The sequence below is a fragment of the Antechinus flavipes genome, chromosome 1 (assembly GCF_016432865.1).
Source record: "Antechinus flavipes isolate AdamAnt ecotype Samford, QLD, Australia chromosome 1, AdamAnt_v2, whole genome shotgun sequence".
NCBI lineage: Eukaryota > Metazoa > Chordata > Mammalia > Dasyuromorphia > Dasyuridae > Antechinus > Antechinus flavipes.
This window is the reverse complement of record NC_067398.1, coordinates 376,969,272-376,984,357: the sequence shown is the minus strand read 5'-3', so window position 1 is coordinate 376,984,357 and position 15,086 is coordinate 376,969,272. Positions and strand designations below refer to the sequence as shown.

At 37.8% G+C, this 15,086-nt stretch overlaps 1 protein-coding gene across 47 annotated transcripts in view; it reads right to left on the bottom strand.

The window, feature by feature from the left end:
* Window positions 1-15,086, bottom strand: part of CELF4 (CUGBP Elav-like family member 4) — a 554,778-nt gene that overhangs the window by 97,535 nt on the left and 442,157 nt on the right. For 32 of the 47 annotated variants that reach the window (XM_051969697.1, XM_051969706.1, XM_051969716.1 and 29 more), the window contains exon 4: window positions 7,565-7,675. The exons of the other annotated variants lie outside the window; for them this stretch is intronic. In XM_051969697.1, the coding sequence (XP_051825657.1) occupies window positions 7,565-7,675 (111 nt within the window). The remainder of the gene's footprint in view (window positions 1-7,564; window positions 7,676-15,086) is intronic. 47 annotated transcript variants of the gene reach the window in all.

The following is a 15,086-nucleotide window of genomic DNA, read 5'->3' as shown; positions in this document are numbered from 1 at the left end:
CTCTGTCTCTGTCTCTCTCTCTCTCTTCTCTCTCTCTCTCTCTCTCTTCTCTCTCTCTCTCTCTCTCTCTCTCTCTCTCTCTCTCTCTCTCTCTCTGTGTGTGTGTGTGTGTGTGTGTGTGTGTGTTTACCAGCCCTTATGCCAATATTTTGAGTTGGGACACAAAAATCCAAATTCTATTCTCAGATACCACCTTCTTACCACAAGTCATTGATTTCCCAAATCTGCCTTTTTCTTATGAATCATCTAGCTTCATTTGGAAGTTGTGATAAAAACACCACCTGGATTACTCAAAGTTTTCATTTTTTGTTCAGGACCTCATAATGCTTCCCAATAATTTCTATGTCCCTTCTGGCAATAGTTTTTCCTCCCAAATGAATTATAAGAATTGAGGAGTAGTCATTAATTTTGAGTATTCTTCAGAGGCTCTTCACCAGGTGCAAAATGTATGCCTCCATGAAGATAGCAGATATTTCAGTTCCTTCTATTAGGTTAATAAATATCTGCCTTGGTATCATTAAAGAACTGTCAACTACCATTTTTCTTGTCTTCTTTCTTTGACCGTTATTGTCTCAGGACACTTGCTTCTACTGATACAGCCCAAGATTGCATTACATTACTTTCTTTCATATTCTCCATATTCATATCCTTCCTTCCTTCCTTCCTTCCTTCCTTCCTTCCTTCCTTCCTTCCTTCCTTCTTTCCTTCCTTCCTTCCTTCCTTCCTTCCTTCCTTCCTTCCTTCCTTCCTTCCTTCCTTCCTTCCTTCCTTCCTTCTTTCCTTCCTTCCTTTTTCTTCTTCCTTCCTTTCTTCCTTCCTTCCTTCCTTCCTTCCTTCCTTTTTCCTTCCTTCCTTCCTTTCTTCTTTCTTTCTTTCTTTCCTCCCTTCCTCCCTTCCTCCTTTCCTTTCTCCCCTTCCATCATTATTAAACTGCTGGTTGCTATCAATTTACAAGCAAAAAATAATGGCATATACTTATTAGGTACCTACTGCATATAGGCTTTGCCCTTGTAGAGCTTATAATTGCTTATGGTTCACTAAAACCCTGAGATTTTTTGTTTTTGTTTTTTCCCTACATGAATTGCTGCCAAATGCTCAGAATCATAGAATCTTAGAGTTGGAACCTCAGAGCCTATCTATCCCAATACAACTCTGAAAAGGAATAGTTCCCACAACAAATCCCTAAGTAAACATCTATCTTTTGCCACTGCCTCCTGAGACAGTTTAGTACATTTTGGAACAACTCCAATTATTGGGACATCTTCCCTTATATTCAGCCTCAATCTGCATTGCTTATAACAGATATTTGCAGAAAGACTACCATGCAAGTAATTACAGCTTAATCATCAACATTTTTCCCCCTCAAAGGATGACGATGCAAAGAAGTTCTATGGACAAATACTCTGTGATTATAATATAAAGAAAGCATTTGAAAGGTAAGTAAAACATAGGGAGAGGGACTAAAACTGATATGGGGAAATTCCTGATAAGAAAATTTCTTTAACTAATTAAGATCCATATGTTTTCTGCAATTTGTCCTAGATCATTGAATGGTTAAGTGACTTATTAAAGTAATACAGTCAATATGTGGCTGTTATGTATATACACACATACATACATGTACACAGACATGTATATATGTGTATTTCTGTATCTGTGTATATATGACAAAATATATATGAAAATGTTCAGGAGTAAAGAATGAGAGGGACTAGACTTAGAGATTATATAGAAATTTCATCCACATAAATCTTTAATACTTTCTTTGAGAAGAGAATCAGATAATTCTGGACATAGGGAGTGCTAGATAATATCACAAAAAATGAAATTGATTATATTCTCTAATGGATTGGAAATGACTTGTTATTGATATGGGACTTTTCCCTGAATGAGCTGTGTGTGTACAATCAGGCCATAGACTTAGAGCAAAGATCAAAATTGAAACCAAATCATAAAACAGAATAATCATGAGAAGATATGTATTTCAATTAAAAATAACTCCATATGACATTTAAATAAGCTATCAATACTAATAAAAAGAAAAAATGGATACTGATTATAATAATATTAGATTGAAGTTTAACTTATGTAAATAAGTGACAGACAAGGGAGAACTTCCTTAGTCAGCAAACATTTTTCAGCAAAATTTTTAAAAAATCAGAAAAAAAAATTCCAAGCAGAGATACACCAACTGAAGACAGCACATATTGAGTATGTGTGTACATTATACATACATACATATATGCATGTATGTATGAAAACATAAATATGTACATGAGGAAAATAGTGCAAAAGACATCACTATGGAAATATAAAATAAAAAATGTATATGAGCTTGCTATTTGGCAAGTGTGAAAGGTCCTAACAAATTGGGTAGACCTCCTGTGGCAACCCTAGGGAGGACATAGATGAGAGTCACACAGGATGGGTAAGCAGAGAGGGGAATGATCTGTATCAATAGGGAGGAATACGCATATTGATGCATTTGTATATTGAAAAAAATCCCTTATCTATTATTACTTATTCTTACTACTGTAATGCTAACACCCATGTATTACTATGTGTGAGTATTTTTTATGACATAATTGTAATGGTAGAATTCTAGAAGACTGCTACCCTGGGGGACATGAAAGTCATAAGTCATCAATAAGAATTTAGAGAAATAGGTGGAGTTGATAATTTGGAATGGAATAGAGATGAGTGGTTCTTGAGCTTAGTTTTGCCAAACATCTCTACACTACAAATGCATTAATTATCTGTTGCTTGATCAGGAAAAGGGAATTTAATAGGACATCCAAGATGATATTTTGAAATTGGAAGAGAAAGCAACCTCATTTTGGCAATTAGAGAAAAGAATCATTTGTAAGGACATAATTCAGATAGATTTCAGAAATGACAGAGGTTCAACAAGGCCATGTAAACACTTATCTTCACAATGTCAGAGAGGGTTGGGGAAAACACAAGATTTCCAGAATCAAGAACTTTTAGGAATTTCAGAAAAGTCAAGATTACTAGGACATTGGTGCAGGCTGGCCTGAATTGCAGTAGAAAAATCTTTGGGTTACAGAGAGGTTTTCTCACTCAGGATTCCTTGGGTAATAGAAGAGAGGAATAAGGACAGGAACAAGTATCACATAAACCAAACCCATTTTTAGTGATTTTAGGATAAGACATATGGATTATTTGCTTATGTAATTAATATGATCTATTTTTTCTCTTTAATAATAAAGAAACACCTTTTTAATAATAAAAAAAAGCACTCAATTTCATCTTGGCTGACTTAAGTAGGATAAAAATCCCTTTTTAGACCAAGAGAAGAAGAATCAGGGGTCCCCATCATAATTAGACATGGGAGTGACAACAGCCATCTCTGATTCAGTGCCTAGAACTACTGGATGACCTGAGGGCTGTTAGATAGGTGGAAATTTAGGATCAGGAGAGGCAAAGATTGTAAGTTGTGATTATAAAAGCTGTTTTTCACCCATGCAGCGCCTATGTGCAGCTTTCTGAATTTATCCCTCTTAAATTTCATTATGTTGGTTTCAGACCAGTGTTTTGCCCTGTTGAGAACATTTTGAATCTTGATCCTTTTGTCTATCATATTAGCCATTCCTCTTAACTTCATGTCTTCTGCAAATTCGATAAGCATGTTTTCTGTCTTTATTCAAGGCATTGATAGGAATGTTGAAGAGGACAGGGATAAGGACACGGTCCTGTGGTATTGCTGTTATAGAATTCTCTCTGGGTTGATAGTGATACATTCATTTTCACTCTTTGGGTTTAATTCAACCAGCTGAGAACCTACCTAAATTGGACCCCACATCTATTTATCTTGTCCACAAAGATATTACAAAATTCTTTGTCAATTCCAGATAAAGTCTATCTATGGCAACCCTCTGATTTATCAACCTAATAATCTTTTTTTTTTTTTTTTAATGATGTTACTTTGAAATGCCTTCCTCTTAGTGAACATGTCCTGGTTCCTAGTGATCACTGTTTTCTCTTTCAGATTGTTCACAAATCGTCTGTTTAATTACTTGTTCTAGAATTTTGTAGGACTGAAATCTAGTTGACTGGCTTGTAGTTTGTAGTGTTTAGCATTGTTTCCTTTCCTTTGGACCATTATGGGTCTCATTCTTGTTTTTTTTTTTTTGTTGTTGTTGTTGTTTGTTTGTTTTTGTTATTTTTTTCAATTTCACAATGATCTACAATGGCTCTTTGTTCATATCTGCCTGTTCCTGGTATATTAGAGCTGGAAAGAATATGAGAAGTTGCCTTGTTCAGCCTCTTCATTTTACATATGAAGTAACTAGGACATAGAAAGATTAAACAACTTGCTTCAAATCCTATAGCAAGTTAGTGGCAGAGCCAACAACAGAATCTAAAATCTCCAGGTTTGTCCACTTCACCATCACTCCTTTTGATTCAGCTCCAAGGGTAATAATTTGCTTGGGTCTTGGTAGTTTAATATTTAAAGTAATTAGGTATTCCCTTTTCATTTATCTTGGGCTTCCAATCTCTTTCAAGGATATTTGACTGTTTCTAATTTGAACATCCATCTTCCTGATCAAGAAGATGGAAGAAAAGTCAAGTAATTTCTTCTGTTTTATCATTGATTAGCATTACACCATTTGCGTGTAATTGTGGGCCTTCCCTTGCTCATCAATTTATTCTGTATATAAGTAAAAATGTATGTATTTGCATGTATGTATATATGTGCCTGTTTTAGTTTCCTTATCCTGTTTCCACAGGTATCAACTCATTCTGGGCTGCCTGATTCTTTTTATATGTTTGTATCACTCTTTTGCATTCTTTCCTTAGTAATATAACTTTTCTTTCATTTTTTATGTTTGTCTTTTTAAAAATATGAGTTCATCTAAGACTCCCTGTACAGCTATATAACCTTCATCAGATGCTTCTCCCTTTTCTTTTAGAGTCTCCCATTCCTTTTGGGCCTCATTTCACTCTCTTCTTCATACATTCAATATTCCGGCTCAACTACACTGCTAACTATTCTCCTAACTTAATGATGTACTCTCTTGCCTCCATGCTTTTGACAGGTTGTCACCCATTCTGGGAATGAATTCTTTCCATCACTTTGGAAATTGGAATTTTTCTTTGCCTTTGAGGTGAGGTCAGGTCAGGTGCCACCAAAGGCCCTGCAAGTGTCTTTCTGTTTGACATATTCTATACAATTATCTCAGTCTTGCATGGTAGCACAATAGCTAGGGGTACAAGTGAAATTATTAGTTTAACTAGTAATTAGTCCCACTATTATTGTATGGGGTGAGTTTTTAGCTTGTAAGGCTGATCCTATTATTCTTGAACTGATCTGGGTATTAGCAGAGAGGGGATCAGTTTCAAGTAAATTTCTAGGACTCAGGAAGAGCCCCACTATATTTTCTTAGTCTCTCAAAGATTTCTTTATGTGTCATCTTTTGTATCATAGTCAATGCACTGATCTGGGAAAAGGCATACTGGAGGTATAATTGTGTTATTTTCTGCAGGAAAGGGAGGAAGAAGAAGAGGCTTATTGTCTGCCCCTGAACCCAAAAATTTAGTCTATTTACCATGAAAAGCTAGGGTATGATGACAAGGCAAGTCAAATACAACCAGGACTACATATCCAATATTGTGATTGCATGAGATTTTCCCTTGTCATCATGGGAAAATGTTTGAAAAGTCCAGCTATAACATTTGTGGAATAATTTTTCAGTTACGTATTTTAGAATGTAAAGTCCTGGAGAGCAAGGATTATAAACCTTAATTTTTGTGGTCATAAACATGGAAGGCACTTAATATCTTTTGCACTCCTTCTACCTTGATATCTATTTATGATTCTACGACTCAAATTGAACTGATCCCATTTCCCTTATAGAGTTTCTGGTCATAAATCTCTATCTATCTTGCTTCTGAACTTGATTATTCCGTTTTCATTCAACAAATATTTATTAAGGACTTACTCTATTACAGATGAGAGGCAGCACAACCTAAAAGATTGGGGCTGGCTCCAGAGTCCTGAAGATGACCTGCATTTGAGCTCTACTTCTGCCTCATACTAGCTGTGTGAACTTGGGTGAGTAACTTAGCTTCTTAGGGCCCAAGACTATCTCCAACACTATAATGGCAGAGTAGGTGCCGACTGCCTTCACATAGGGATTTTTTTACTCAGAATTCCTTATATTGGTGAAAATGGAAATCCAGTCCCCCCAAAGTGTCAATTATTATGCTGGTCCCCAGGGATTCAAAAAGAAAACCGGATTCTGGCCCTGAAGAAGTTTACATTTTATTGTTGAAAGCCATTTCCCTAAAATTTAGGAAATGTGTATGATTATGGCTGGTATGTGTTTTTCCATTCTTAGCTCTTATGATTTCTAAAATGGCATGGTCCCAATCTCCACAAGTTTCCATGACTTCCATATCACTAATGGCTTTTCTGACAGATGTCAGGAGAGTTAAATCCCCACCACTAATGTGGCTGCCTCTGTACTAGATTTATAATCTATGTTGGAAAAAAGTCAGCCTGGCATTGTAGCAAAAGAGTTGGCCTTGTAGGCAATAAGACTTTTGTTCAAGTCTTGCCATTGAAACATACTGTTTGATTCTGGCAAGTTAGAACCACTCGATTAAATAAGGCAATTAAAAATGACAGAGAAGTTGCTGACCTATTCAGTGGAGGAAGTTTCCATACCAGGGGATTCTCTCTTTATAGGAAAGTATCTTCAATTGTCTCTATTTGGTTTGGTGGTCTGTAGTACATACCCACTATAACATCCTTTCTCCTTTACTTCTCTTTTTATCCCTATCCCAGTTCTCTAACCACACTCCCTGTGTTAGATTGATGGATTTTCATGCCCTCTTGAGATGCAGCGCCACTTCCACCCATCTTGGCTACAATCAAATCTGTAGCTTTTTGAATGAGGCATCTGTTCCCATTCTTCCATTGCCATATTTCATACACCAAGTCTCATGAATACATACTTACCATGTTATGTTAAAATTTATTGACTTTGTAACCCACACTCTGTGCCTTGGTAAATATACACCTTAAAACATGAACATTATTTCCAAACTAGCTTCTTTGTTACATTACTCCAAGGAGTGCTGAGTACCACCTTTGCTATGCTGTTTCTTTCTATGTCACACATGTTCTTCTGCATAATATCCAGTTTTACAGTTTTGTCTGGACCTTTTTTCTCCCTCCCACTCAAATTTCTGCTCAATGTTTGGTAGGTCTTGGAGCTGTGCACCAGCCACATTCTCTCCAGTCCTCCTGTGGTGTTCTCTGCCTCTTACCAGACAGGCAGCATGGTGTAATAGAAAGAACATTGCTTTCAGAGTTAGGAGTCCTGGAGTTGAGTCCCATCTCTGATCTTATTAGCTGTGTGACCCTGAGCAAATCAGTTACCCTTTTTGAGTCAGTTTCCTCATCTGTAAAATAGGGACAATCATATTTGCTGTGGGGAGGAAAGTGCTTTGCAAACCTTCAAACACTATAAATGTGAGCTATTATTATTATTATTACTATGATTATTAATTATTATTGTTATTGCCAGGAGCTCACCTTTCTGGTTTCCATGGCAATGATCCAGAAAAACAAATCCTGTTCTTTGACACCATCTATATAGCCAGCTATTTACTTCCCTCGTCCTCCTTTCACGTCCATAGTCATGACCTTCAAATGAAAGAAGAGATGAGTCACAGAATCTTAGAACTGGAAGGGACCTTAGAGATTATCTAGTTCAACCCCCTCATTTGACAGATGAGGAAGTTGAAGCCCAGAGACAGGAATTGAATTGCCCAAGGCCACTCAGCACGTGGCAGGTCAAGGACTTGAACCCGTGTCTTGTAACTCCAGCTCTAGCGGTCTTTCCACTACACCATAAGATATTTGCCCTCTCCAGGTCATCCTCCATTTTGCCATGTCCCCCAGACTTTTCATTTGCTAATCAAAACTTCAAAGAGATGCAGTTCAAATTTGTTTTATTCTTTTTTTGTACGTGTGTGATGATATCATTTATTCCCATGTACATCAACAGAAGTGGACAGCAATGGGGAATCCTCTCCACCACCCCACGCATACATAGTCTAGGAAGATAGCACACATCCTGAGGAGCGCGTCAGGTTTACATACCTGTGTGCCCTTCTGCGGGGATCATCAATTACAGGGATACATCTCTTCTTTGGGAGTGAGGTCACAGGATTCCACCCACGTACCGGTGCCTGTGAATCCTCTTGAGGGTTTTAAGAAGTTTCTTCTTCAGAATGTCTAGAATCACCCTGTCCCAGAGAATCCCACTTGCACTGGGTTTTCTCCTTCATTTTCTCTCCAGTGCACCCCTTTCACTCCCTCTGAATCTTTTTCTTTCCCACCCAAAGCTTTTCTGATAACAACCTTTCTGATAAACCAAGTTTACCAGAAGTAGAGAGGTGGTCTTCACACACATTCACTTTCCCCCTCAGCCAAGAAACTTTTGTATATGCATGTTTAATTGATGACTTTTTCCAGCAGGCAGGAGCATAAAGATATCTCCTACTCTGAAGGTCACTGCAATTGTTTTCTTGTATTCCAAGTTCCTTACTATCTAGATGAGGCGGTCACCCTGCTTGGCCACCCCCTTCTCCCCACCCCCACCTACCTGTTTCTGCTTCTGTTCATGCAGCTCCTGGGTTGATGACTCTCTGGAAAAGCATTGCTTTGGAAACCCCTCCGCTTAACCCCACTCCTCTAGCTGGTAACTTGCTAACTCATTGAGTGTTAGAAATTAGCAAGTTTTCAGGCACTCCCTCTTAGTAGACACACACAGAACCCAAAAAAAATAATTCTTCTTTCCTCACACACTCAACCCACAGGCATAAACAGTATTAACATACTCATTTCCCCCCAAATTTTTCAGAGTTTGGGGGTGAGGTGGGGTGGGCTGTTCTTGTTTATGTCATTAGTTTAATTCTTTATACTGCATGTATGGGATGTGTGTATGTGTATGTGTGTGTGTGTGTGTGTGTGTGTGTATACACACACACATATGTAGCATATGTATTCTATATATGATACATGGTATATATATTTATATATATGTGACATATGTGTCTGTGCACACACGTATATACTCCATATACTATAAAAATATGAATACTTTTCAGTTATTTTTGCTGGTTCCTCATTCTTTTTTTGACCCCCCCAAATGTTGGTGTTCATCAAGCCTATGTCCTCAGGCTTCTTCCTTCTTTTTCTCTCATCTCATCTCTTTGATGATCTCATCTATTTCCATGACTTTAATTATCACCTCTACGTTGATGGCTCCCAAATCTATATATCCATCTACAATATCTTTCAAGAACTTCAGTTTTGCATCATTGTCTACTGCTTCTATCCTCTTAGATCTCTCCTAGAATACCTTAAAATGAATATCATCTTTTCACATCAACTTGCCCCCTTTTCAAATTTCCTATTTGTATAGGAGCACTATCATCTGCCCAGATAGCACTTTATTCCCTGTACCACTTAACTCATGATAGCTAGGTGATACAGTGGATAGAGAACTAGGGCTAGAGTCAGGAAACCTTGAGTTCAAATTTGGCCTCATCTACCTAACTAGCTGTGTGACCCTGAGAAAGTCACTTAAGCTCTGTCTGCCTCAGTTTCCTCAATCACAAAATGGGTATTATAAGAAGAGCACCTATCTTTATGGATCAAATGAGAATATTTGTGAAGCACTTGGAACAGAGTTTGGCACAGAGTAGGCATTTGATAGACACTTATTCCTTCTTTCCTTTCAGTTACCCAGGCTTGAAACTTTGTAATTCTTAACTCTTTCCTCTCCTTTGCCCCTTACATACAATTAGGTGCCAAATCCTATTAAGTCTTCCTCCACAATGTTTTTTTATCTCTTATTTACTTCTTTTCTTTCCTTGACAGTCTCTTGTCCCTAAACCTGAGGTCAATGCCCTCTCTTTCTGGACAGGCTTTGCCCTACCTTATACCCTTTTTTTTTTTTTATCAGTTTCTCTATTGGTCAGTGTACACACACTCTATTCCCTTTCCAATTTTGGAACCATAACCAAATCAATATTGTCATTGTTACTGGAAAGGGTCTGTCAATCTACTCCTCTAAGCCATTCCTACAATTTTCCAATTAAAATACTATTAGTCTATGTGTGTTTTGTCCCTTTATGTATGTTGTCTCCATAGAACTGTAAACTCCTTGAAGATAGAAATATTTTTACTTTTATATTTGTAACCTCCCTCTCTTATTCTCCCACTCCAAGCTTAGCACAGTGCTTGGCATTTGTGGTAAGTGCTTAATAAATGATTTTTACTTAGTCATTCATTTTGAGCCAGAGTGAATATGAATAGTAATTTTTCTGTCTTGGCCAGAAACATTGAGGGTATTCTTCTCCTAAGATTGGATTTTTTTTTTGACCAAGTAAAAGAGGTCATTCTTTGCTTCAATTCTTTCCTAACCTTATCACTGAATGGGCATTGCCTCAGTCAAACTGAGACCTGTTAAAGATCTTAACTTAAAAAGGCCTACATTTCCCAATGCTTCCAGGGCCATCTCCAGTCATCCTGATCTACTAGCCACTGGACACTGATGGCTCTGGAGGAGAAAGTGAGGCTGGTGACCTTGCACAGCCCTCTCTCACTTAAGTCCAATTCAATTACATGTCATGACATCACTTTCTTGATATCATGATCCCCTTTGAGGATGAAGGACAAACTACAATAACAACAATATTCTACTCATACTATGGCTAGATTAATTCATGCTCTTATCACCTCTTGCCTGGACTGTGGTCGAAGCTTCCTAACTGGTCTCCATGCTTCTAGTTTCTTCCCTCTTTAGTCTATTGTTCACACCGCCACCAAAATAATCATTGTCATTCACAGATCTGACAATGCTACTCCCTTGCTAAATAAACCAAAGCAAAGCCCATCCTTCTCTCCCTACTGCCTATAGGATAAAACGCAAACTCAACTTAGCACTTGAAGTCCTTCCAAACCTGCCTCTAACTTATCTTTCTGCCTCATTTCATGTTGTTTTCCTTCATGCAGCCTTTGCTACAGACAAGATGGACTCTCTGATATTGTCCCGCCCTTTTCTATCACTATCATTCATTCAGCCACTCTTAGGGATTTAGAAAGTACCTCATCTCTATTTTTTGGAATCTTTATCCTTCAAGACTCTATTCAGTGGCTACCTTCTCCATGAAGCCTTCCCTGATCCAGTTAAAAGGGAGTTTTCCCCACTCCAGTGTCAACTTTCCTGAAGAATTTTGTTTAGATCTCTGCCTCTATTAATTCTACCTAGCTTACTTATTTGTATATATGTATTATGCTCCTCTCTTACCCCAAATAGAGTGTAGTCCTTGAAGGCAGGGACTATGTTGCTTTTCATCTTTCTCTATCTGTTATTTTCTTCAATGCTCCTTGCACATTGTAGCTTCTTTAGAGTTTTGAGTTGAATTGAATAGTGTAGTGGATATTGGTTTGGGAAGTTTGTCACTACCACTGACATATGGACTGGTTTTGGACAAGTCACTTAATTTCTCTGAGCCTCAGGTTTTTCTCTAAAATGGGGATAATTATCCCCATTCTGCCCACTGGAGGGGAATGGTGTGAGGATTGATTTAGAGGGTGAATATGAAAGGATTTTGCAAAGCACCAAATATGATAATGACAGTTATATTAAAATGTTCTACAAGACCCATCTTCCTTTTTCAACCCTATCCTAACCTCTTTTTCAACACTTGAACCCAGGATTTTCCACTTGAACCCAGGTTATTACACATCATGCTCATTTCTGCCTCTGTGCCTTTATTCATTTCATTCTCCTTCCCCCAGATATTCAGCTCTTAGTCTCTGGTTAGTTATTATATAGCAGAATGACCCATGGGCTGTGTATCAAAATGCCTAAGTTTTGGTTCCACTTTGGCCATTAACCAACTAGAACAAGTCACTTAAAATCTCTGGACCTCAGTTCCTTCATTGACAAAATGAGGAAGTTAGACCAGATAAAGGTCCTGCTCAGTTCTAAAGTGCTATGATCTGACTCCTGGTTATTCTTTAGCGTACATATCAAACCTATCTCCTTCAGATTACACCTTCTTCTTCTGTTCCCTTATAATACCTTATAATCCATACAACTTTGTTCTTAATCACATACTATCCCTTATTTGTCTCAAATTAAAAGTATTAGTCTCATCTTCTCAACTGGACCGGGAGCTCCCCAATAAGCAAAGAAAATAATTTCTCTTTCTCTCCTTTTCTCTGCAGCCCATCTTAGCACAAACTGTGTACATGGTAAGTACCTAGTGAATGATGATGAATGAGCTAACTAGATAGATTGAGGACAGAAGAGGGACTCATCAAAGCAGAGGAGGTCCTCTGAGATATTGTTAGAGATTTATAGATTGGATATAGAAAAGACACAAACAGTTATCCAGATTAATTTAAAAACTTTTTTTTTTTTTGTAGATGAGGAAACTGGGGACCCACAAAGGTTAGATGATTTTCCCCAAGGTCATATGTAGTATAACTGGGATTTGAACTCAGGTCTTCTGTCCTTAATGTCCATTGTCTTTTCTACTATACTACATTAAATCTCTTTGATGAACTTGTTGGTTTTGTTGTAGATGGGATTCTTGGTCAAGTATAAGTTGAAGCTCCAAGATCTTTGAAAGAGAAGACCTAAGGCTGAGCTGACCCACTGCATGATCATGGCTCTAGTTTTCCTCTCTATACTAAATGCCTTGCCTCCTCCAATGTTCCTGATGGCCTTATGTGTCTTTCCTTGGCAGGATCAATAATTCAGGAGCTCACCAAGGACAAGTTGTTTCAATGGACATTAGCCTGAAATCTGAATCAGTGAATGAGAAAGCAATGGGAAGAGGGATTTGAAATAGGAGAGAGAAATGGGCACATATAAAGAAGATAAAGACAAAGGAGTGGAGGTTGAGAATTAAATTTTTTTTTCTTGTTTATATAAATGGAGTAATCAGCCATTAATGTGAGATGAAGACCATTAGGCAGGTACCTTAAATCATTAGAGATTTGAGTTGCAAGGAACCACAGAGTCTATTTTACAGAAGATGAAACAGAAACTCTGGGAAAGTAAAGTGACTTTCCAATGTCACACAAATAGTAAGAGACAGGATTATAGTCTCTGATCTTCCTAACTCTAAGGCTAGAGTTGTATTCCCCTTCCCTCCATTCCACCAAGGTGTCTTGAATGCTCCATTAATACTTCATTCTTTAGCTATATGAATTGTCCTTTGGGCCCCTTTCTTAAAATGCAAATTCATCTGGGAAGGGTACCATTAAGATATTATCAGCCATGAATACTTAAGTAGAATTCATTTACCAGGTTGTTTTATTTTTTTTTTTTCTATGTCAGCTAAGTGAGAGCTGTGCCCAGAGTGAATGGGAATTTTGATGGCAGAGGGGAAGAGGGAAGAGTAATTCTAGATCCTTGAACTCTACTTGGGGAGAACAAGTTTGGCTAGAACCTCACTGGGAATTCTGGGTATCTGTGGAAATGGGGCAAAAACCCTCTCAATTTTGCTTTGCTAATCCTAGGATAAAAGTATAAAATTCCCAGAAATTCTAATTAGAAAATGGGAAAACTGGGACAAAATTCCCTTAAAAATGAAATTGTGAGTAAAATTGAAATATGTGAGTATTTATTTTTATCATCCTTCACAGATCTACTTACTTTGCTAGCTTATGAACATACTATGTATTATGTAACTCAATTTGCACATAAAATAACCAAGTTTGGTATATTTGGAGATGTGAAAGCCTGGGGGGAAATGGAAATATTCAATGGAAAAAGGTAGGTTTTATTTTCTCCTTCTCTCCTCTTTTTTTTGGGGGGGGAAGACTGTCCCTAGGGGGAAAAATTATCCCATAGTTTTTCCTTCCCTTCAATCCTTCTGACTTTTGAAATCTTCATCTATAATAAACGACCAGATTTTTCCCCTTTGGAATTTGATCTCCTGGAGAGTAGGACCTGCAAAATGTATATATCATGCTTAGTATGGTGGAAACAGCTCCAAATCTGGAGTCATAGGTTTTAGAGTGAGGCTTTTTAAAACATCATTGGGTCTACTCCTTCATTTTATAGGTGAAGAATCTGAAGGATAGAGAAGTTTAGTGCATTACTCAGGTTATGCAGCTAGTAATTCCTGAAGGGGAATTTGAACCCAAGTCAGGTTGTCCTCAGCACAAGTCCAATTCCTCTGCATTACACTGGGCCAGCCCTGCCCCATGCTGCCATGTGTGACTTTGTAACCGTCCTAGTTTCAGTTCCTTAATCTGTAAAACGAGGGAGTTTGACTAGATGATATCTGTGGTTATTCCTATCTCCAAATCTATATGCCTATGACCCTGCCATGCAAAATCTTCTATCCAGAGCTGTAGTCTACATATTGTGGTACATAATATAAGCTATATGGAAACCATCAGGCAGCTGGTAGTAGAGTATAGACAGGATTCTGGGCCTGAGTCAGGAAGATCTGAGTTCAAATCCAGCCCCAGATGCTTATCTAGTTAAGTCATTTAACTTTTGTTATCCTCAGTTTCCTCAACTGTAAAATGAGGATAATAACAGCAGCTATCTCTCAGGGTTGTTTTAAGGATTAAATGAAATAATATTTGTAAAAGGCACTTAGCATAACACCTGCACATAGCAAGTACTATATAAATGCTTATTTCCTTCCTTCCCTTCTAATACTATCCCAAATTTAGATTCATCCCTACAATCAAGAGTTACGACCATCAACAATAAATTTTAGTTGGTACTTTCAGTGTACCTTCCTGTGTGCTAAGGTTGAGGTGGGGACCAACTGAACAAAAGCCCTGCCTTAATAACTTGGAGTAGCAAACTACATGAAGTACAAGCCCTAGGACATTCAGAATAATGTTCAAGATGTTCTGGGCAAGGGCCAGAATTAGATACCCACAAACCCTGCACAAGATTTGTGTTGTACTCCTCAGCAAATCCAGTACTTTCACTGAGGAGTCAAAAGACCTGAGATTTAGCAGCCCTGAGAACTAGCTAGCTGTGTGACCTTAGGCAAACTTC